Genomic DNA, 25,179 nt, shown 5'->3' on the forward strand with positions numbered 1-25,179 from the left:
TTTCTAAGAAAGATGAATCTTTACCCTTAAACCTGATTACCTCAGAAATAATTTTCAGGGACCGCAATTTCCAAGGTAAGTGGGAGTGTATGCATGTGGATACAGGTATTTACGTGATAGGGGAGTGCTGCAGATTTGGACTGTGTGGAGGGGCGTGAGGAGAAACACAGGGAGGTGAGGCCAGTGCGCGTATAGATTTGGATTGAGATTACTATGTTTTGGTACATTCATTAATGGATGTTATTATATGTATTGCTGTATAAAACACCCATTGCTATGGGAAAATATTTGTAATAGAAAAATAATGCTACAAAACAGTGTGCATACTTTTATAAACAAAATATTTATGTATATAGAAAAACTGGAAGGCAACTGGAGTTAAATGTATATTGGGTGATGGAATTATACAAATTTTCCTTTCTTAAAAATATTTTCCAAGTTGTCTGTACTAAGTATGCAATCAGAAACAAATCTAATAAAAAATGTTAAAGCATAAAAAAAAAAAAGGAGTTCAGAGTAAGAATCAACAGCCTGGACATAAAAATTTCAGGAGTCGTTGTTACCTAAATTCAAGAGACTGGGCTCAGGCAGAATCTGGAGGATTGAAACAACTTGATGCACTCGACATTGGAGTTCGGTGTTGTATCTGTCCCCCCAGGAGGGGTGACTGGAGATTTTAAAGGGGAAGAGAAGACTCCCTGCTGATGACAGTGACAATTTAGTGCAGGCTGAGAACACTGTAATGCTATCCATGTGACCATTACTCCCTTGAAAGGGGTGGGTGGGAAGAGCTTAAGTAGTCATGGCTCCTTAACCCTGCTGGACCATTATTTTTGTTCAAGTACTGTTCTTGACAAAAATAGCAGGGTTCTACCATCATCCATGCCTTTACGTTCACTCACCAAGGAGTTTCAAAAGGCTTACAACAAATACACTCTATTTGGAAACACCCAAATAAAAAACTAGGTCTTAAGAAAAGAAGAATATAAAAACACCAAAATTAAACTCAACATAGAAGCTGTGCTTAAGTTTCTAATTTGGCTCTTGAGTTTCTTAACAAAAAGGAAAAAAAAGAAAAAAAATAGTATCAGTATATACATAAGATTATATTCCAAAGAAGGAAGCACTGCAGGAAGCCAATAATTTCTGAAATAAACCTCTCATAAAAGATTATAAATTGAAGGCACAAAATAATGGAACTAGCAAGGCCCCTAACAACTTTTTTTAAATGTTTCTGTGATTATAAAAGCTACACATACACACACATTATGAAAATTGGAAAAATGAAGAGAAGCACAAAGCTGAAAATAAAGATCATCCGTATTCATGACAATATTTTGGAGAATTTCCTTCCAGGTACATATAGGTACAGAACAATTATTTTCCTACTGCCAGATATTTAGGTTATGTTACTGAACCAAATTCAGGTCTGCTCTGTCTCACAGCAAAGCCAATCTACTGACACCAGGTTGTGGTGAAGGAATGTACAGCATTTACTGCAGGTCACCCATGCAAGGAGAACAGGGAGTGCGTGCTCAAAAGACTCAAACTCTTTGTTGGCTTTTTTTTTGGCCAGCATGTGGCATCTTAGTTTCCCGACCAGGGTTCAAACGTGTTCTTCACTGGCTTTTAGACAAGGGTTTTTAAAGACAGTGTTGGGGAGAGGGTCATAGGATCAGCTTGAGGACCTTCTTCTGATTGGTTGATTGTGAGGTAACAGGGTGACGTTTCTGAGATCTCAATCATCAGCCTTCTGGTTCCAACAGTCTGGGGTCCACAAGCTTGTGGTCAGCATGTAGTCATCATTCTCCACCGGAGTGAGGGGCTTAGTTCCTGCAGAACAACTCAAAGATATGTATCAGATTGTTACTTATATCCCTTCAGGAGGAAATAGGAGTCCTACGACTCTTGTCCTAATCATTAATGGCTTGAGTCTGCACTTTGGAACTTGGGGAAGGCCTAGGAGGTGAAAACCTTTTTTCTACAAACAAGAAATGGGGAGCACGGAAGGCCCCAGGAATGCCCCTCAGGGTCATGCTTGGTTTCAATCCCCCCTTTTCTTTGATGCTTCTCAATCTTGAGGGGAACAAGGGTGGGACAAGAAAGGGAATAAAGTTTTGGATAGAAAGATTGTTAACTCAGCAAGGGAACTCAGTTTAAGGGGGACTTGGTTTCAGTTACTCTCAATGTATTTTAAAAATTCTAAACAAGTATCTTGCACATAAATCTGTGGCCTGGTTGATGATTATTTCCTTGATAAATTCTTAGTACTGGATTTATTGGGTGAAATGATGGAACCAATTCTAAGGTTGTTGGTACATATTTCCGAATCGCTTTATATAAAATGAAAAATAAAGGACCTGACTTTTTAAATATATAAAAATAAAATCCAGTTTAAATGAACATGAACATCATGTCCCATTCCCACCCTGAGTATACATATGAGTGTTCATCTCACACCTGCTTTGCAGAGTTAACAAAGTTTTCAGCCATTGACAATTTTGTAAGTAAAGGAGAAAGGTGTTTAGTGGTTATAATTTGAATTTCTTTGTTAACTTGTGAAATGGAATGTGAGGTCCCTGTCCCCTTGAGAGCAGTAGTGATCTCGGGTGGCCTCGTCCTGCAGCAGCTTGAAGCAGGGTTTCGGTTCCCGGCCAGTGATTGAGGTTGGGTCTCAGTGGTGAGAGCACTGATTCCTAGCCACTAGACCCGTGATCAGTGACAAGGCCCTAGCCCTACAGCTTTGCAGAAAAAGAATTCCCACAAAGACAGAAAGTAGTGAAACAAGTAAAGTATTTATTAAGAGGAAAAAAGAGTACGTGTGGATAGACACACGGGCAGGCTCAGAGAGAGAGTCACGCCCTCGTGTCAGTTTGAATCACTTTTATGGTGCATTCCTTCCAGATTTCCTTTGGCCAATCATTCTGATTTGCCTAGTTCAAAGTCCATATTTGGTATAGCTCAGGATTTCCCATGTGTGCACGCACATCTCTTAGCCAAGATGGATTCTACTGAAGAGGCCTATGGGTAGTGAGCATTAGTTGGCATCACTCCCTTTTTGACCTCCAAGGAGCCTTTCTGCACATATGTAGTCAGAGAGGTCTTCTGACTTCGAGAATGAGGAATATGTGGTCTCATCTTCTCTCTGGGCAGGTGCCAGCCTCCTCTCTCAATTGCCCTGTTATTCCCGTCTCGGAGTATTTGTCCACAAGGAACAAACTCAAACCGTTTGCCCTGGGGGCCCATCTGTCTCTTGTCTTAGTAGTATTCTATTTTTGGTTATACTTATTTCCTTATTTCCTACAACAGCACCTGGCACGTGGTGGATACTTCATAAAAGTCAGGTAATTAATGAATGAATGAATTTTCATGTGTTTATAGGTTATTTATATTTTCTATTCTGTGAGTTGTTTTTCTATATCCTTGCCCATTGAGATGTTAGCAAAACTTTTCTAACAATATGTATAGCAAATCAATGTCATATGCAGCTTCTTGTTGCAAACTTTGACAAAGGTATATTGTTGAGACACAGCTAAATTTAAAGTTAATAAAGTGAAAAGTGAATTTGACATGGTGTGACTATATAGCTTTAGATGGTTGAGCTTGACCCAAGGAGGATTCCTCTTGAAATAAGCATTGATTTCAATGAGGAGAAATCCACTTAAGCTACTTCAAAATGAGGACAGGGGATTTCCCCGGCGGTCCAGTGGTTAAGACTCTGCGCTTCCACTGCAGGGGGTGTGGGTTCGATCCCTGGCTGGGGAACTAAGATCCCACATACTGCACAGCCAAAAAATAAAAAATAATAATAATAAACATTAAAAAATAAAACCATCTAAAATTTTTAAAAATCTTTAAAAAAAAATGAGGACAGGCTGGGGAGAGAGAACATCACTTTACACCTGAGAAATGTATTCTACAGATAAACTTGCACAAATGTTCCCCAAATACGTTCATTCATTTATTCAAAAGATATGAATGGAGGGTCCACTCTGAGCCAGGCACAGTTCCAGATGCCAGCCCTGTGACAAGGCAAGCCCCTGTCACCTTGGAGCCCACATTCCAGTGCAAACCGATTGCCACTGAATTGTTCATGGTCATAAAAAAACTAAAAACAACCTACATATCCACCACTAGGGACAGATTTCTAAATGGTGGTGAAATACTACATAAATTTTTATGCATACTGACTATAAAAATCATAAATTCAAGGAAAAATAATTTAGAGAACAGTATATATAGTAGGAGCTCAACTGTGTCTAAAGAAAGGGCCTTTTACCTTTCATTTTATACACTTTGGAGCTGCTTATTGTACAACAAGCTTGGTATGAATTTTGTTAGAATAACTTTGTTAAAGAAAAGTAAGGGGGCTTCCCTGGTGGCGCAGTGGTTGAGAGTCCGGCTGCCGATGCAGGGGACACGGGTTCGTGCCCCGGTCCGGGAAGATCCCACATGCCGCGGAGCGGCTGGGCCCGTGAGCCATGGCCGCTGAGCCTGCGCATCCGGAGCCTGTGCTCCGCAACGGGAGAGGCCACAACAGTGAGAGGCCCACGTACCGCAAAAAAAAGAAAAAAAAAGAAAAGTAAGGGATGAGGTTCTGTATGGTAACCAAAAGCAAAATATTTCACCTCTCAGGATGACTGACTTCAGAACGACAGAGATTGTACTCCATCTCACAAGTAAACAAATAAATTGAAATGACTGAAAGTACTAAAACACCAAATTCAAACTATTAAATACCATGGAGCGGGTGGAGGTATTGTTTTTTCTTGTTTGCTTTGGTCTTTTGTTTGCCTACAACATTGTAAATTGTTGCAAACTTTGGTAGGTGTGAGATGATGGGAAAGGGTACAGTTCTTTTATTCACTTTAACTGATTTCACTATTGATTTTTAAAAGTCTAGTCCTTCATTTTTCATCTTACCTAAAGCAATCTAGCAATATGCATTCTATATGTAGAATATGAATATTCTATATTCAATATGTAGCCTCAAGTGTTCCCATCATTTTGTTACTGAACTCAGGTTTGGATGCTCGCCACTCAAAAGCCAATAATTCAAGAGGCAAGTGTCAGTAGAAAGGAAAGTCACTTTAATCAGAAAAGCCAGCAATCTAGGGAGAAGGTGGACTCATGTCCGGAGGCCAACTCCAAAGAATCTGCTCAGCCATGACAGTTTTTAAAGGGAAAAAGCGGGGGAAGAATCCCAGTGAATCATCGAGGCAGGAAGTTGGGTTCTGCATCATTCTCCATTGCGTTCGTGCAGGCTGGCTGACGCTTCAGGTGTTATCTTGCCCTTGTGTTCTGCCTGCAGGATTGCTAAGAGGGTTATTGGGGGTAGAGAGCTAGTCACTCTTTAACCAATTAATTCTCCATTCTTAATTCTTTTCATCTAGGAAAAGAATCAACAGCTTAGGCAAGGCATGGTGTGCATTCAGGAACACGTAAGTCAGAAGTTAGTTTAAATTGTCTAGTGATCTCATTCTTATAATTAGGTTCTTTCAAGGTTAGACGGGAACAGAAATGGGCAAACAGGAAAGAGGCAAAAGAGCTGCTTTCAGTTCCCCACTGTCCAGCATCATTCCATTTCTATGGGATTAGGAGCAAAGGTCCATCTTCTGTAACTTCTTCATGCTCGCATAGGGTGCCGTATTTTCAGAGTTGAAGATATCAGCATGGGTCTGTAGCATCTCTTTGCTGACAAGTTTAATTGCCCACTTACATATACAGGCAGAGCAAGCTATAATTATTTTGATGACCACAAAGATATAGATCATTATGAGCAATAATGTTAATCCCATTCTCTTGAGGCCAGTTCTTGGAATTGCATTAGTCATATATTTAGTACCGATCAAGATGGAGCAGCTTATGTCATGTCCTCTGGCAGCAGTTATAGTATCTGAAAAACAGCTCAGGAATGTGCATGAGACACTGAGTCTGTGACTCTATTGTCCTAATCTTTGACTTCTCGAGCCCGCTCTTTTGTGACTGTAGGAGGCCTGGGAGACTTCAGGTTTCCTACAAACAAGAGGCAGGAGACATAGAGGGGCTCTTGTACTTGGGGTAGTGTGGAGTCTGCAGGGTTCTGCTCGGTTCCAACTTCACCCAGCAAATATAATGTTAAGAATCTGTCAAGGAATAATCATCAATCCAGTCATAGATGTATGCACAAAAACATTTGTTGTAGGATTTTTTTCAATGTGTCTACGCACCTACAAGCAAAGCTACCAATGCTGAAAATAGGCAATGGACATGTGCCTGAAGTCAGATTCCGATTAACGTATGGCAGAGTTGAGTTGATTACATGGGTTTTAAATTATTTAACATTTTTCCATGAAGTTGTCTGGTTCAGGAACTTCCATGTAATAAGTGTATATAATAAATCCTTTACTTATAGCATTAGAAAATTAGTCTTTCCCTGTACTCACTAAATAATTAAATGTGAACAATATTTAAAGAATATTATTTGAAGGGCTGCCAAATTACTGGCCCACACTGGGCACACATCTGTCTCAGTCCATCCCTAGGGAGACAACTGGCCTTGGGGGAACTGCAGCTGAGATATCCCAGAGGTAGCATGGTCAGGTCATACCAGCTTCCCTCAGCACATCTGCTCCTCTTCCTTCTCTCCCTATTAAGCTCTGCTTCATTTGAGACAGAGTTCAATCTGGCTGTTACAGTCCTTTCTCAGCATGACAGTTCTCAGTGCACTCTTGACTTCAACCCCATTGCCAACATTCTTGGTCTCTCGATTTTCCAACTCTAAACTTCCCCCCAAAGAAGGGGTGTCTGGCTCAGCTGAATTTTATAAGTCAACCCCCCAAATTATTTATGAAGACCAGCCTAGAGAGGTACAATCATTGACTCAGGTCTAATCAGCAAAGCCATGCTGAGGGAAGGCAGAGTTAGGCTAGAAGCAAGGTAGGCAATGGTAGACATGTCTGAGTTGCTTGCATAGCCTTTGGATAATCTGGCACGGGGTGTCAGAACTAAGAAAGGCAAAGAGGGTATGTGCAAGGGGGCTGCAATGGAGCAGGCCAATGTGGAGTGAAGAGGGCATCTGTGTAGCCTGGCATGGGGGTGTCAGAGCCCAGGTACACTGGAGAGGGCATCCACGTAGAGGGCACAGAAGCCACTGAAGAATACACACATACAGGATCACTAATCAAATAAGTAGTATCTATTGAGGATAACAGAAGCTAGGCTCTCACTTTTGGAGTTATAAATATGAAAATAAGAAAATTAGAATGAATCCAGTGATGTTGAATTGGAATTGGAGGTGTTGGTATGAATAAATAGTTTTTAATATACATGGATAGATAAGGAAATATAGATATATGTGTCTATATATGAGTGCATATATTCCCTAGCTCTGTCATCTGAGAGGCCCTGGGAGCACACTTAGCACCCAGATCTTAGTTTCTAAATATCATTCTCCACTAAAAGAAACCAAGACTTTCTGGAGAAAAGCTTGATTCCAGGACAATGGCCAAAAAGATGAACCCGAAAATCTCATTGTGTCTGTAAGTAAAGAACTGCTCAAAGAAAAATAGGGACATGTTACTAGAACACAGAAACTTCTCATGGGCTCCCACTAGCCAAATCTGGGACCACTTGGACATTCAAATAAATAGTAAAGATAATAACAGATTATAAACCTTTACATACAATAAGAATTCAAAATGATATAAATAAATACATGAATAAATAAATGGGGAGAGAAGAAGGTTTTCCCATACAATAAAAAGCCAAGTGATAAATATAGATGGAATAATGAAATTAGTAAAATCACCATTTGGCAACTATCATAGTAATAATTTATCCAGGGAGCATAAATCGATGCTAAACCTAGTGGGTAAAAGTTTAATAAGAAACATAGTATTTACATAGTCTCAAAGTACCACCCTACCCAACAACCTGATTGAAAAATGGGCAAAGGACTTGAATAGGCACTTCTCCAGAGAAGACACACAAATGGACAACAGGTATATGAAAAATGCTCAACATCACTAATTATCAGAGAAATGCAAATTGAAACCACAAGAAGATATCACCTCACAACTGTTAGGATGGCCTATATCAAAAACAAACAAAAAATAACAACTGTTGACAAGGATGTGAAGAAATTGGAACTCTTGTGCACTGTTGGTGGGAATGTAGAATGTTGCAGCTGCTGTGGAAAATAGATGGAGGTTCCTCCAAAAATTAAAAATAGAATTGCCATATGATCCAGAAATTCCACTCCTGGGTATATACTCAAAAGAATTGAAAGCAGAGTCTTTTCTTCTTTTTTCCTTCTTTTTTTAAGTTGAAGTATAGTCGCTTTACAACGTTATATTAGTTTCAGGTGTACAACACAGTGAATCAATATGTTTGGAAAGCAGAGTCTTGAAGAGATATTTGTACCCTCACATTCATGGCAGCATTATTCACAATAGCTAAAACATGGAAGCAACCCAATTGTCCATCAACAGATAATAGATAAGCAACTTGAATTGTGGTACATATATACAATTCAGTCTTAAAAAGAAAGGAAATTTTGATATAGGCTACAACATGGATAAACCCTGAGAACATTACTCTAAGTGAAGTAACTCAGTCACAAAAAGACAAATACTGCATGATTAAACTTATGAGTACTGAGAGTAGTCAAGGCCATAGAGAGAAAGTAAAATGGTGGTTGCCAGAGACTCAGAGGATGGGGGAATGGGGAGTTATTGTTTAATAGGTACAGAGTTTCCATTTTGTAAGACGAAAAGAGCTCTGGAGATAAAAAGTGGTGATAGTTGCACAACAATGTGAATGTACGTAATGCCACTGAACTGTAGAATTAAAAATGATTAAAATATTTTTTTAAAAAACAAAAAAAGTATCATCCTACAAAATACTTATTGATTACAGAAGAAAAAAAGAGTAATTTTACAGTGGAGAGACCTGACAGACACCACCTGAATCAAATGATCAAAGTTACTTAACATCGCCAGTAATGGAATAAATCGAAATCATGTATAATTTTATGGGATACAGTGTGAAAAGAAGATAATTATTTGTATGATTCTGCCAAAAATATATGCCTGAATCAAATCATAAGAAACAGAGAAATCCAAACTGAGGGACATTCATCTGCAGTGAGCTGGTAAATGTTTACCAACTAGCTCTTTAGAAGGGGAACATTAAGAACTCTGCTTGGTAGCATTTCCATGGTGTAAATAATCTCTTGATAGCCATATCAAGATCAACCTGCTTGCAAAACTCATGAAAATTGCACAACCGGCTCTCATGATCCAGGATAAACCAACTCCAGTACAAAATGACTGGCATACTCTTCGACAGTGTCAAACTCATGAAAGTCAAGGAAAGACTAGAGAATGTTCCAGCTTGAAGGAAGCTAAAGAGTCATGACAACTATATGCAACATGTGATCCTTGATTGAATTCTTTGCTATAAAGAATATCATTGGGACATGTGACAAACTTGAATGGGGTCTTTGGACTAGATGAAATGGATACATCAATGTTGATGGAGTAGGTTGAATGGTGGCCTTCAGAAGATATGTCTACATCCAAACTCCCTGAACTTGTGTAGATGACCTTATTTGGAAAAAAAAAAGGCTTTTCAGGTGTGATTAAGTTAAGGATCTTTCAATATATCATCCAAGATTATCTGGGTGGAGCCTAAAACCAATGACAAGTGTCCTTATAAGAGACAGAAGAGAAGACAAAGACAGAAGGAAACAAGGAGAGGTCCACGTGAAGATAGAGGCAGAGTTTGCAGGTCTAAGGAATGCTGACAGCCATTAGAAGCTGGAAGAGGCAAAGGAAGATTCTCCCTCCCCTAGAGCCTTTGGAAAGAGTGCAGCCTTGCCAACACCTTGATTTCAGACTTCTGGTCTTCAGAACTGTGAGAAAATACATTTCTGTTGTCTTAAGTCATCCAGCTTATTGTAATGTATTACAGCAGTTCTAAGAAACTAATAAATTACTTTCTTCATTTGGATGGTTATGTAGGAGAATGTCCCTACGTGTAGGAAATACATGCTAACATATCCAGGAGCGATGGGGTATCAGGTCAGCAACTACCTAAATTATAGCAATTACTCTCAAATAGTTCAGGAAGAGGGGTGGGTCATTTGTACTATTCTTGCAACTCCTCCATAGACCTGAAATTATTTCAAAAGAAAAAAAATCCCCACCTTAGGGCTCTGTTGACTTGGAGGAAGTGAGGGTGGATTCTGTGGGGCTTTATTGTGGGTTCCTCAGAGATCCCCTGCAGGAGACCCCCTTGGCATGAACAGTGGTCCCTCTAGCTCACTCCTTTAAGTGTCCTCCTCAGCTCCAGGGCTTCAATAAATCCAGCCTTCTTGACCCAGTCCACCCACCATCCCTGAGTAGGTGACACCAAGCCAGTCCCCCTTCACCCTTCCCAGGTCTCTGGGAAGCCTGCTGTGTGTGGATATATTTGATCCCACAATGCACTCAGATCCACTCTCAAGCTAGAGCAGTTCCAGCCCTGCCTCTTGCCTTTAGACTTCCAGGTGTGTGTCAAATACCAATCCCCAAACTCCAGGATACTTGTAAAGGTCTCCAAAAAATCCTCTTGAAGTCCCTCTCATGCTGATTAAGATGAAGGCAATGCAGATGCCTCCCCTGACCCTTGGTTGATGAACCTGACCCTTAGTGGATGAACTGACCTCTGGTGGATGAACACATAGGACACTGACAACTCTCCTCTCTCCAAGTACAACTATTTAGGCTGCATGTGGGAGATGTGGTGATGCTGGTGGAACTGGTTTGGGTCTACCTTTCAACTATGGGTGTTCTTAACATCTATTCTTTTATTCTTGCCTTGGGAGATGTGCTAAGGATCTAAGGAGGAGCTACATTTCCCAGGTCCTGTACCTGCACAGAAATGCTCTTGCCAAAGTTGCCTTGTGAAATTCTATAGGTTTTATCTCATCTCTGCAGGATTTTGTGCTGATTCTACACCATACACTCTCTTGTCTTCAGCCAAAATCCTTCCCTGGGTTTCCTCTAGCTGCTCTGACTGCCTGTCTCAGTTCTGTCTTGTTGGTTTCCTCAGGATTCTTTCCATTGTAAGCCCTTGTGTCTCTTTTCACCCGACATACTCTCCCTGGACAATCCCATCCATTCCCATTATTTCAATTATTATTGGATAACTGTGGGTTGTCTCAATACCTATGACGACACCTCAGGTTACCAAAGCTTGGAGTAAAGAGATGGATTTATCTTTAGCACCCAACTCAACCCAAACAACTAAAGAGTTTAGACCATGAGGGTCCTAGCTGAGAAAAAATATTCTAGGAAGAGCTAGAAAAAATGGGCAGGACCCAGGCTTTGAGGCATGATGAACCTCAAGCTGGGGCTTGCTCAACAGAGGATGTGGCACATTTTCCTGGGGTCACTCTGAAAGTCTAAGGGCATGCAGGAATGAAGCTTTTCAATCCTGTGCACTTTCTTCCGAGTTCTCAATTAAAGTAGTTTAAAATCTGCCTTTGAAATGGAAATCATTTCAAAATCTCAGCAAAGCAGTTGGGGATGGAGGGTGTGGAGTGGATGAACAAAAGCACCGAGGCCTGCTTTTGACCTCTTCTGCTCAGCTAACAAGCTCCAGCGCGCAGCTGATCTGCCAGCTCTCTGGCTCTTGCTGTTTCTACAGTGGCTAAGTCCCTGCGTTTCTGGGACAGAGCTAATTGCAGTCTGTCCCATTTATCACCAAGTCTGCACTCTTACTTGTCAGATTCCATGTCCCATATTTTGCTTCAGGAAATACAGTCACCATAGCTCTGGTTCTTTGTGGTCTAAAACTTCCCGGAAGATAAATCTCACTGCAGGCTCCATTCTCCCGACGTAAACCAAAACTTAATCCTGACCAAAAGCACTCAGGCTTCTAATCCCTTCACTTTCATGACTGAGTCATGCATATTAGAACAGTTTATTTATTTGTTTGTTTTATTTATTCATTCATTCAGTTATTCATTTGATTTAATTAGGTTCATATTCTGGCATATTTTTTATGAGCAATGGTTGAACGGTGGATCTCGTAAGGTGCAATCAGAAAACAAACTTATTCTTTCCTTCAGACCTGTTCTATGGGTGAGTTTTTCTCTGAACCTGGCTGTGACTGAGGGCAGATGGCAACACCCTAGGATAATAAAAGATCCTCCAGCTGCTTCCAGTCTCAGGAAAGGTCTCACTTCAGTAATTAAAATGTCCATTCATTTGTAACTTAAGTAAAGCTTCTCCCCTCATCAAGCTTGAACCTGTTGTCATAGGAGACCTGGGATAGGAAGGAGACATGTGTTCAACTTTTCCTCCTGTTCCGCATCTCCCTACTCATCAGGCTCCCTCTAGCCTCTTCTATTAAAGGAAAGGGAGGATGCAGGGAAGAAAAGTTCAGGGTAGGAAAGATCTTCCTTGGCTGGTACCCAGCTATTACAGCATCAGTCTCCTCTGGACACAGTGCATGTTGAAAGCTCATGTTCTCTGGACTGGGAGGATGACCACACCTGACTCTTCCACTGGGTGCTTTCATGGGTTCTCTGGAGGTCCTTGCTGGGATATTGAGAGTTCTTCCTGTGAGCTGGGCAGCACTTGCTTACGTTATTTCCCTCAGACTCTGAGAATACAGTGGGAGTACAGGCAAATACACTTATCACATAGGGCTGTCCTTTTGGGCAGGACTGGAAATGACTCTAGGGGAGAAGGGATGAGCCCTGGGACAAGACCCGCAGGTTGGCAAGCAGAGTGTGGGCTGGATTTCAGGCCCCCCACAGGGAGAGTTCCCTTACGTACGACACAATTTGCACTAGCTCTGCAGTGGCCTTGCCCGTAACCAGCGCCTCTCAGGTTGGGTCAAACCCCAGCCCTTAGTGGCCCTCAAATTCCTGGGGACAAGTTCTCCACGAGGTGCCCTTGAAGCTCCTCTCACAAGGATTAACCCCTTCTTCTTGGAAGCTCATTGAGACACTGTTCTTTTCCTCTCCCTAACGCCTGTCCTTTCCAACCTCTTCACCTTCAGTCCTTTTTATTCCCTTGGGATGGTTAAGGGTCTACGTGTTGCAAACTAGATTTTATGTTTAGGGTTTTGGGGGGGGGTTTGTTTGTGTTGCCACATCCTACATAAGGTGCACAGGTAGTCTGGAACCTCCCTTCAGAATACGGAGGTTTTCGCCATTTACTATGTTCTCAGTCTTTGAACCTCAGCTGAAATTAGAGCAGGAAAAGTCGTATTTTAACATCCGGTTACATATTATTTATTCCATTTTGACCAGGGCCCCTTAGCTCAAAGATCCTTTCTGAAAAATAAAAGTTTGTGTTTTTAGAGGGCTTTTGCCCTTTTCAGCTCTCTGAAACTTCGAAATGTATTTCACCTAGAGCAGAATGCAAAGGTTTCCTCACACAAGCTAATTAGCATTATGTGGGGAGATGATTAATAGTGCTGTGAAGAGAAAACAGACTTTAACGAAATGCACCAACATTGTTTGGAATCGTGAGAACCTAGGAGGTTTTTTCCTCTTTCCTCTTTTTTCTATTTTTTGATATGTTTCAGCTTTCCTTTAGCGAGCCTAGACTGGTTTACAATCCTTTATCTGCAATTTCCAAAAATCCAAAAAGCTGTGTGGGGTAAAAGAAAAAAAAAAACACTCTGAAAACCAAGGATTTTTAAATTAATTCTATATGCAAGTAAATCCCCTACATACGAACCTTCAAGTTGCAAACTTTCAAAGATGCGAACATGCATTCGAATGTCCAGGCATGTAAGTTAGTTCACGTGTCTGGTGTACATTGTTACGTACATGCATCCTCTACAAGTGGTTGTGCTTTTGTGTACTTTACTGTACAGTACTGTTTATGTGCCACACGAGGAGCTTACTAATGAGGACCTGATGGTATTGAAGGTCCAGAAAAAGGACAAAGAGAGACAAGAGGAAGAAGTAACTGAAGAACCAAAGAGATTCACGACGCAGGAAATGGCAAGGGGATTTTCTTTATCTGAGGAGGCACTGTTAGTTTTTGAGGCACAGGACCCGAATGTAGAACGGTACATGAAGGTTGCAGCAGCCATTCAGAATGCAATCCAGTGCCACCGTGTCATCTATGACGAGGAAAAAAAAGAGCTACTACCCAGACATCACTGGATCGTTTTTTCAAGAAGGTAGATAGAACTGAATCCACCAAGGAGCCAGAACCTGTGCCATCAATGTCAGGCGTGAGTGAAATGGCAGCTCGCTCCCCACCCCACCCCCCACCACCCCCCCCACCCACCCCCCCCGTCTCCTATTGCTGACGATCCTTCAGCTCTACCACCTCCCACCTCCTCTCCCTCCTCCAGTCAGTAACTCTTCTTGCCTGTTCACTCTATGCCAGCCCTTGTATGCCAGCTGTTGTATTGTACTACTGTACCTTTCAAGGTACTATACTATGAGATTAAAAATGTTTTCGTTGTTTTTTTGTGTTTGTTTGTTTTTTATGTATTATTTGTGTGAAAAGTATTATAAACCTATTACAGTACAGTACTATATAGCCGATTGTGTTAGTTGGGTACATAGGCTAATTTTGCTGAACTTATGAACAAAGTGGACTTAGGAACGCGCTCTCGGAACAGAACTCGTTTGTATGTAAGGGACTTACTGTAATTAATTTAACTTGAACTAAAATGAGGCTACTTAAAGCCTTTATCTCTGTGTGAACTTTCAAATATCTTATTGCAGAAATAATAATGTGTTTGCTTACAGGATGCCTCCCCAGGCCCTACTGGGAGTGTTATGGAATACACTGTGTAAGCCTCACACCATCTTCTAAATTCCAAAAATAATTCCATAACACATCAGGCCCTAAGGGCTTTGGATAAGTGCTTATAAGCCTTTACTTCTACAGAGGAGAAAATATAATAAACTTTGTTGTTATTTTTCTTGTTCCTTTGGCTTTTCATTGTAACTAACTCATTCCCACCCCTAGTCTTTGTACAAACCGTTCCCCCACCAACCTGGCCCTTCCTGCACTTTCTTTCATCAAAGCAGAGCTCAGAACTTACCTCCTGCAGGTGAAGTTTCCTGGTTAGTCCAATATGTTTCTTCACCTGCATATCCACTTTAGATTTGGGACAGATGTTTTCCCTGATCATACTAGTATGAGCTTTAAAGAGATCCAACAACTCATAATTTACTGACGGCTAATCCAATTATCATTGTGAGAGATTTCAGCCCCTTCCAAAAACCTTCCCCCTCCATTTCTCCTGTAAGTTCCTAGATAAAGTTCAATAAGCTTATGTCGCCATACCTTTCCTGCTCCCATATCCACCTTTAAAACTACCCTAGATATGGTTTATGACCCTCTTTCCTACTGAACCCTTCAGCACAGCCTCTACCCCAAAACACCAACTAGAAGACTCTGAGGAAGAGGTGGGCTCAAAACTGCATGTTCTTGACACATGGTGCTTACGGGAATTAAATATGAGAACTACTGGTTTAAAGGTTTGCAGATCAGTGGCAGGTCACAAAATTTAAGAAATGAAATATGGTTATAATGAATGTCAATGACAGCTGCAGCCTTCAGCTGAAAAACTGACAGTGCCCATAGGTAGTTAGGTTAAAGTGTACCTCATGCATAATTTTCATAATAAAGATGAAAAACTTGACCCTTGTCTAATAGTTCAGTATTTTGTGTGTGTGTGTGTGTGTGTGTGTGTGTGTTAGTTTCAGGTGTACAGCAAAGTGATTCAATTATACATAATATACCTATTCTTTTTCGGATTCTTTTCCATTATAAGTTATTACAAAATATCAAGTATTGTTCCCTGTATTATAGTAGGTCCTTGTTGGTTATCTATTTTATATATAGTAGTGTGTATATGTTAATCCCAAACTCCTAATTTATCCCTCCCCACCTTTCCCCTTTGGTAACCATAAGTTTTCTATGTCTGTGTGTCTATTTCTGCTTTGTAAATTAGTTCATCTGAATTTTTTTTTTAGATTCCACATATAGGCAATATCATATGATATTTATCTTTGTCTGACTTACTTCACTTAGTATGATAATCTCAAGGTCCATGCGTGTTGCTGCAAATCACATTATTTCATTCTTTTTATAGCTGAGTAACATTTCATTATATGTATATATATTTCATTTTATATATATACACACAAACACACACACGTACCACATCTTTATCCATTCATCTCTCGATGGACATTTAAGGTGATTCCATGTCTTGGCTATTGTAAATAGTGCTGCAATGAACATTGGCATGTGTGTATCTTTTCAAATTAGAGTTTTTTCTGGATATATGCCCAGGAGTGGGATTGCAGGATCACATGGTAACTCTATTTTTAGTTTTTATGGAACCTCCATACTGTTCTCCATAGTGGCTGTACCAATTTACATTTCCACCAATAGGGTAGGAGGGTTCCCTTTCCTCCACACCCTCTCCAGCATTTATTATTTGTAGACTTTTTAATGATGGCCATTCTGACCAGTGTGAGGTGGTGCCTCATTGTAGTTTTGATTTGCATTTCTCTAATGATTAGCAATGTTGAGCATTTTTTCATGTGCCTGTTGGCCTATGTCAATTCAGTATTTCTCTTCACCATTTAAAACGTTTTTTGAAACCATACAGCTATCTGATGAATTTTTCAAAAACTCTTCTGCCATGGCTCCTTCCGTACCCCTCTCCTTTCTTCCTCTTTCCCTTTCTCTCTTTTCTCACCTTCCTCTCAGGAACAACAACAATAAAAAAAAAATCTGTCCCTTTTCTCCTGCAAAACAACTTAGAATCCTTTTTATTATTTTGATCGTTACCTAGGTTGTAATCAAGAATACAAAACGGGGGCTTCCCTGGTGGTGCAGTGGTTGAGAGTCCGCCTGCCGATGCAGGGGACGCAGGTTCGTGCCCCGGATCCGGTCTGGGGGATCCCACGTGCCACGGAGCGGCTGGGCCTGCGAGCCATGGCCGCTGAGCCTGCGTGTCCGGAGCCTGTGCTCCGCAACGGGAGAGGCCACAGCACTGAGAGGCCCGCGTACCACAAAAAGAATATCTTTTACCTTGAGGTTATATATTCACACATATTTTATTATCTTATTTTCCACATATATTCTCTAATATAATTTGAATTTATTTATTAGAATGGCATTTTTCTTTTCTCCAAATAGCTATTTGTTCCAACGTGATTTTTGGAACAGCTCATGCTTTTCTCACCAATTTGAAATACTAATACTACTAATAATAGCATTTACTAAGTGTCAGTTTGTCCTAAGTCTATTACATGGATTACTTCAGCTTAGTAATATTATTATCCACATATTACAGCTAAGAAATGGCATACTTGGGATTTCACACCCAGGTCATCTAACTCGAGAACTCATAGTTTTGACAATTGTGCTATTCTTATAAACAATTTGGATCTATTTTTGACTTAAACAACAGGAAAATTATTGACATAAGTGGAAGCAGATGCAGGGCAGGCAACTGACTTGGCTCAAGCTCAGGGTCCCCGTGACTCTCTTGGCTCTGCTCTCCTCCATGTGTGGCTTCATCCTCAAGCTGACAGTGAGACAGATGTAGCAATTTCAGCCCTCATATCCATACACGGAAATGTCCAGCAGAAGAGAAACAGGATTTCTACTTTAAGAAACTCTCCCACAAGGAAAAGCACTTTCCCAGACACTCCAACAAGATTCCGCTCAAGTCTCATTGGTCCAAACTGGGCCCCATGCCCATTCCAGTAACAATCATGGGCAAGGAGGATGGTATTAAATAAATCATACAAGCCACCCCTAGAGTTAGAGATGGTATCAGCTTTCCTTTGGCACATGGGCTACATAAAAGTGAGGGAGACTCCCAACATGGATTAGGTGCAGCTCTCTGACACAGAAAACCTAAAATAACAGTGGATGTAATAAGTTAAAAGGCAAATCAAGTCTGGAGGTAAGCAGTATAGGGCTAGAATGGCAGCTCCATGGTCACCCAGGTTCCTTCCTTTTCTCTAAATGCTCTGCCATTCTCAACATACGGCTTCTACTTCAAGGTCCATGATAGTTCTGGGGTCAACCTTCAGGAACCAAGAAGGAGGAAGGATTGAGAAGGGAGAGACTGATTTCTTCCTTTAAGGACATATCCCAGAAATCACGTGACACACTTTTGTGTACAACTTATTGGATGGTACTTAGTCATTTGGCACCATCTGGCTGAAAGAAGCTGAGAAGTGTGGACTTTATTCCAGATAACGGAGCCCAGCTACAAATCTGGGATTCTACTGCTAAGGAAGAGGGGCAGAAGATATTTGGAGAGAATACTGCAGTCTCTGCAACAAGTGGAAACATGAATTCAGTTGGGGTTCTGATACAGAGGAAGAAAAGGGAACTGATTTCTTGTTAAGCAACAACAATGTATCTTGATGCCCTGCTTGGGTCTTTGGTCCAGCCTTAGACTAGTCAGTAACCCAGTGGTATCAGAAACTCTGATTGGCCATCCTGTGTTACACACCCATTCCTGGAACTTGACTGTAGAGTTACCTCAAGCCAAAACTCATGATTGAGGATTGAGGATGGAGTGTTTCCCTACAGAGATTTGTTTGTATTTTTTGAATTTTTAAGAGTTCTTTATATACTAAAGATTGATGATATTAAGCTTTTGTCTGACTAATATGTTGAAAATTATCTTCTAGTTTATCATTTACCCTTTATCTTTATAGTGAAATTATTATAGTTACCGTTTTGGCATATAGAAATTTTACATTGTGTTTAATAAAATATTCTTTGCCTTTACATGTTTTTTTACTTTTATGTTAGAATGATTTTTCATAAACGAGAATCTAGTAAGTGTTTGCCTATATTATCTTTCTATGATTGAATGTTTTCATCAGTGAGGAGATTCATTCTGCTCCACATGTAACAAAAACTCCACTTAAAATGGCTTAACACTAAATAGGATTTCCTTTTCTCAGGTAATAAGTTCAGGGCTGGTTTGATGGACTTACTATATCTTCAAGAATCTAAGCTCATTCCACATTTTTGTTCTATAATCCTTAATTATATAATTAATATACAGCTTTTCCTCAAGTTCATAAATGACTACAGCAATTTAAGGCATCACATCTGTAGTCTACTTAGAAAAAAAGAGAAAGGGCAAAATGTAAAAGCTGCATGTCACCTGAATCCGTCTAGTTTATCAGGTAATCAATGTCTTTCCTGGAGACCCCAACTACTAGATTTCTCATTGGCCAGATTTAGATCACATGACTACCCAAAAGAGCAAGGGAATCTTGAAGAAGTAAATATTTTTATCTGAATACATTGCTATCCTGAACAAAATTAGATTCTTTTATTAAAGAAAGGGAAATGGATATTGGGTAGACAACACCACCTGCCATAATTTTCCATGTATCATTTTCTGATATATGACATAAAACAAAGAGCTAACAATTTTTTCCAATTAGTTAACCAACTTTCCCAGCATCTTTACTGAATAAATCATTCTTCCTTCATTGGAAGAATGGAATTGGAATTGGAAACATCATTATATTTTAAAAACTCACAGAGGTTCCAATTCCAATAATGGCAGGGTAATACCTAATAGACCAACCTTCTCCAGATAACAAACTTAGACAAAATACAGAAAACAACCATTGAAAGCACTGAAGAGAAGAATCAAAAGAAGAAACTGGAGAGTTGTTGGCACTTGAAAGAGGGAAATGACACTAGATGAGTTTCCCAATTTTGTAGCTTGTGCTCAAGGGCAGACCCCAATCAGTGTCATTTTTAGGATTGAAATCTGCCATCTTACTACCTTGTAAAAGCAGAAGGAAGAGTTTGGGGTTTCTGTAGCAGCTGGAAAGTGAAGGGAGACATCCCAGAAAGGAAAGAGCCACAGTGCAAGAGCACCAAATTCTGTCTGTAAACCCTTCTCAAATCTCTATTTGTCCCCTGAAATACTCACAGGGCAGTGTAGATACCAAGAAGCCCAGTTAAGATTCAAATAATTAAACAGAGATTTCATCTGGCACTTACTGCAAGAGACACAGAGTTTCAGCCAAGTTAACTGCCTACCAAAAACTAAAAAATAAAAATGAATACTCTTTGGAGGAATATGACAGAATCCAGAGACTCTTACAATATCAAGGATACAATGAAAAATTACTGCACATACAAGAATAGGAATATGTGACCCATACTCAGGAGGGAAAGGCAATCAATGGATATCAGTCCTAAAATGACCCAGATTTTAGAATTAGCAGACAAGGATTTTAAAGTAGCTGTTATAATAATGCTGAGCAAAGAGTCTAAGGTCTCAGGACACCACTACTCTCTCATCTTGGAAAGGGTATAATGAATAGGTTATGCTATCAGGCATATGTCCACATATCCTCCTGAGTGAGAATTAACCAGGCTGATGAAAGTAAGAAAAGTGATATGGAGTAGAAAACAAAGACAGGAGTTTTCATTCCCCTTGCATAGAAAGTAGATCAGTGATAGGTTTCTGTGTAGACAGCCCTTGCCAAACCCTTCCAGCACTCTTGGGTCTGAGGTGGAAAAGTTAGCAGCTGTGGAATTACATGGGTCTTTCATAATCCACATATTTACTATCTTTACTAAAAATCTAACTAATCCCTCTTCAATGAAGGCTTTCCTGCAGCCCACTCCACACTGCATCCCAGTCTCATCAAGGGGAGTTTCTTTGATACCTTAATGTTTTTACTCTTTCAGAAATTCAACACAGTATAATAATCTCTTTGGGGAGTAGAGAAAAACTAAGATTCAAAGGGTAAAAGGACTTCACAGGGGTTACAAAGCCTGCTACTGATAAAACACAGATCAGCTCTGTCAGAGCTGAAATAGGTCCCCCTGTTAACCCATCTCTATATCATTTAGGGAAAACAGCTAATCCACTTATTGCTGCCTATTCTGCAAGCAAGTTTGCTCTGGATGGGTTCTTCTCCTCTATCAGGGTGGAATATGCAGTGACCAATGTCAATGTGTCGATCACCCTCTGTATCCTTGGCCTCATAGACACAGGTAAGGTCAAGAGATTGGAATAAATGGCCTGTAGATAGATTGCCTTTCTTACCATTGTGGGTAAAGAGGGTGCTGAACTCCCTGATATCGTCATGTGTCATGCACTGAAAACCAGTGACAGTGCTATTCTCCTTTTAATGAAGGGGCTCCACTGTCATTAGTGGAGCCTCTGACTGCTCTTTGACCCTTCTTTCCATTCTGACCACCAAGTGAGCTGAGTGACACCACACTCATCATATGACCCTATTCTAAACACCTTATGTCCTCATGAAAACTCAATGGCCATTACTTTCCTATGTGAGACTTATCAAATGTGAGTTTGTTTTCCTTAATAATACACCAGTAATAAGACATAGATATCATGAACCCTTTGATAGGATGCACTGAGAAGGACACAGTATCATTTTGGGGGTATTCTTACCAAAAATTCATAACCTCATTCTAATTATAAGAACAGTGGACAAACCCAAATTGAGGGGCATTACACAGATCAGTTGAAGAGTACCCTTCAACAGCATCAAGGCCATGAGAGACAAGGAAAGACTGAGGAACTGTCAGAGATAAGAGGGAAAATAAGAAGAAATTACTACTAAGTGAAATCCTGGATAAGATCCTGGAATATATAAAGGATATTAGTGAAAAAATAAAGCCTGCAGTTTAATTAGTAAGGTTGTTCCAATTCTATCATATCTATTGTTGATAATTGTACAATGGTTATGTTGTTGTGATTGAAGGATATAAGGAAAAACTTTGCACAATTTTTACAACTTTTCTTTAAGTCCAAATGCAAGTTTATCTAAAACATGTGGCAAGTATGATAAGAAAACTTTATTTAAGGGACTTCCCTGTGGTCCAGTGGTTAAGACTCCGCACTTCCACTGCAGGGGGCATGGTTTCTGTCCCTGGCTGGGGAACTAAGATCCCGCATGCTGCGTAGCCAAATAAATAAATAAAAATTAAAAATTTTTTTAAAAGAAAACTTATTTAAGAGTAATTGAGTAAATTGAGTAGTAGTTACAGAACGAGAGAGAGAGAGAGAGACAAGGAAACACAATGAAACAAGGATGGAGAGAGAGACAGAAGCTGGGCAAGAAGGACACGAATACCTGGAGGAAGAGAGCAGGTAACAAGAGTTTCCTTCTAAGTGAAAGTGATTGGTGTTGACAAGGGAGCAAAGGTCTGGATTCTCTCCCGTCATTTCCTTTTACAAATCAGTAGTCGTTATCATACCTCACTCTGGTTTTGCCCACTGACACTTCCCATCATATGACCTCTATCCTCATTCTGCTCCCCCATATTACTCCCTCACTCCAGCCAAAACACCCGAGAGGAGTATGATTCAAATCTCCCAAGAAGTAACCTCCAGCTGCCTCCACAGATCTTCATCCAGTTAGACGAGGCCCATATGAACACTAAGCCTCTCTTTGCCCAATAGGCCCTAAACATACCCAGTCTTCTCCACGTATTCCTGCCAGGGCCCGTGGACCTTGCCGAGCAAGCACTGGCCAACAGCCCCTGAAAGCTAAGCTGTTGGTGTCTGCAGGCCTTCTATCGTGTAGACTCTGCTAGTCTTAGATAACCCCACTCTTCTCTTGTCGTTCTACAGAAACAGCCATGACAGGAACTGCTGGGATATACAATGCAGAAGCATCTCCAAAGGAAGAATGTGCCCTGGAGATTATCAAAGGGGGAGCTCTGCGCCAAAAGGAAGTATATTATGACAGTTCGGTCTTGACTCCTTTCCTGCTGGGAAATCCAGGGAGGAAGATCATGGAATTTCTCTCCTTACGAAATTATAATATGGAAATATTTATAAACAACTAGGTACTTCCTTAGGGCTAGGCATGATAAGGGGGCTTGGAACAATTCTGCCTGATATTTACATGAGCTCCATCCTGAAGGTATCTCCCCAGAGAGATACGAGTGTTCCCAGGGGGTTGCAAGTCACATATCACATCTCAAAATTTAAAGAAGCTCCTCTAACACTTATGCAGTAGAAAGTGTACGAATGTCATGAACCAGCAATTGTGAAGCTGATAGTAACAATAGATATAATTACAAGATAGTTATATCAAATTTATCTCATATGTAATAATGTTATAATGCTTAGTCAATATCAGTTATAATAAAGGTCACATAAACTTTATAAATTCATACCTCATGGCTGTAACTTCAGTTCATTCAGTACGGCTCCATTAAAACCATAACCTATACATGTGAAACTTTTCAGTGTACATTTCTTATTTTGTGATATGAACCTTTTATCTCTTTTTGAGTCGAAGAAATCATCCTACTCTTCATTTAGTGAACATCGTGTCTTTACCATTTTGTATATTTCAGATACTCTTTATATTATTTCATACTGCTCCTCTGGGAAGGAGGACATCTGGGTATGAACAACCAGGGCAAATCCAAAGAAGTGGAGGTTCCTGGAAATTGGAGCCACAGCACCTGCACTTGTTTATTGTACTCAGAGTGCATCAAGCAACTGTACTCTACATGTGAACGCTCAGTAGTATATTAGAAGTTTGTAGAGGAGGGGTTGGAGTTCAAATCCTGTCACTCACACATTTAGTCATTCATTCATTCAACTCACACATTTAGTCATTCATTCATTCAACAAATATCTATCAAACACTGGCCAGGCATCACGTGACTACAACCAAAGAGGAAACAAAACATTAACAACTCAACAAAGCCCTATACTGGCCAGGTCCCCCAACAGGTAAGAGTGGCAAACTGGATAATTTTAGTAGAGGTTAATGAAAAGGAGATTTTTTACAAAAGTGTGGGCAAGATTATAGGGAAATCACAGAGGTAATGTAGCATCTCAGGGTTAGTTGCAGCTATTTCCAACCCTAGGCCCACCATCGGGAAAAGAGGTGAGAACTGTTATAAAAAACCCAGATAGAAAGAAGTGTTTGCAGAGTGCCACATGACGGGAGCTATGACATTCAGTTAAAGGATACCACCAGCCCATCAAGGACCACAGGGGAGGGATCTGGGGAAATAAATATACCAGCCTCATTCACTTCCCTCCCTCTGATTTCTGGCTGGTATTTTCTATTAGGTGAACAAAGGGGCAAAGTGTAGATTGATATAAACCATACAGGTCAGCATACCCATACACAGAGCGGGGTGGAAAAGGATGGAGAGCGTTTGGAGGGATAGATGGTGTATACCCAGCACCACCCCAACACTCCCAAATGTAGAGTTTCCACGGGAAGTAATGCTGGGACACAAGACATGGGTCTGGAAGTGTAGGGTAAATTTCCTTTTCTCACTTCTTAATCGAAATGGCTGGTCAGCAGAACAGATTGGAGTCCATTGAGCTGCCAGCCGCATATACAAGGAGTTGGATCTGGGAGTGTGAATATGGCTGGACCTTTCTCAGTCCATAACATGGACCTTCCCAGGTTATGTCCAGGGCAAAGGGAGCAGGAGAGACCTGACTGAACCTGTGTGTGAGAAAATGGACCAAAAACATTAAGTCTGGTTTCTGACTATATAGCATAATACACACACACACACACACACATACACATGTAAAATGAGGTCTAGTAGATGTCTTGGTTTCTGACCAGTCAGATTAACACTCCTCAGTCTCCTGTAGAAATGAGGCTCCCTCTTCACAGACTTTGTTGATGACATAGAGTGCAACAATTCCTTAACTGAAGGGTGGGGACAATATTAAAAGCGACTTAGCATTTGCTTGGGTACAGGTTAAACATCTTACTACATGAGGTTTTCCCCAGAATCCGAAGGGGATGATCTCAGAAATTAGGTCTGAGAACCAATACCATTGACACCCTCATCATTTGCTGTCTTCACTAACCTGGACATTACAATTCCCTTGTCTTCAGCAGCATGACCTTACTATTCCAAGCAATTTCTGTCCAGGAAGATAAATGTTGCAAACGCATTTAAAAATGCTCAGCTTTTCAATAGACAGCATCAAATGGCTATTCTCTTCAAGGCTCTTTGGAACCTGATGTCAAAACCCTGTCGTCACCAATCTGAAATGTTTGCATCACGATCCTTCCCCAATCCTAATCAAGCCACCACACTGAAAGCCCACCTTAAACTAGACTCCAACACTTCATAAATACTCCGACTTTGCCCTCCCTATTCTGAAAGGCTGCTAAGTCTCCAT

At 40.5% G+C, this 25,179-nt stretch overlaps 1 protein-coding gene across 4 annotated transcripts in view; it reads left to right on the plus strand.

The window, feature by feature from the left end:
- Positions 1 to 23,236, plus strand: part of HSD11B1 (hydroxysteroid 11-beta dehydrogenase 1) — a 44,818-nt gene extending 21,582 nt beyond the window's left edge. For 2 of the 4 annotated variants that reach the window (XM_049713056.1, XM_004275303.4), the window contains 2 exons: positions 20,883 to 21,026; positions 22,633 to 23,236. In XM_049713056.1, the coding sequence (XP_049569013.1) occupies positions 20,883 to 21,026; positions 22,633 to 22,850 (362 nt within the window). In that variant the 3' untranslated portion in view covers positions 22,851 to 23,236. Of the gene's footprint in view, positions 1 to 16,818; positions 18,778 to 20,882; positions 21,027 to 22,632 lie in introns of those variants that run through there. The other 2 variants (XM_049713058.1, XM_033438094.2) reach the window with 2 other exon arrangements.
- Positions 23,237 to 25,179: the final 1,943 nt, after the last annotated feature.

Source organism: Orcinus orca, chromosome 1 (assembly GCF_937001465.1).
Source record: "Orcinus orca chromosome 1, mOrcOrc1.1, whole genome shotgun sequence".
NCBI lineage: Eukaryota > Metazoa > Chordata > Mammalia > Artiodactyla > Delphinidae > Orcinus > Orcinus orca.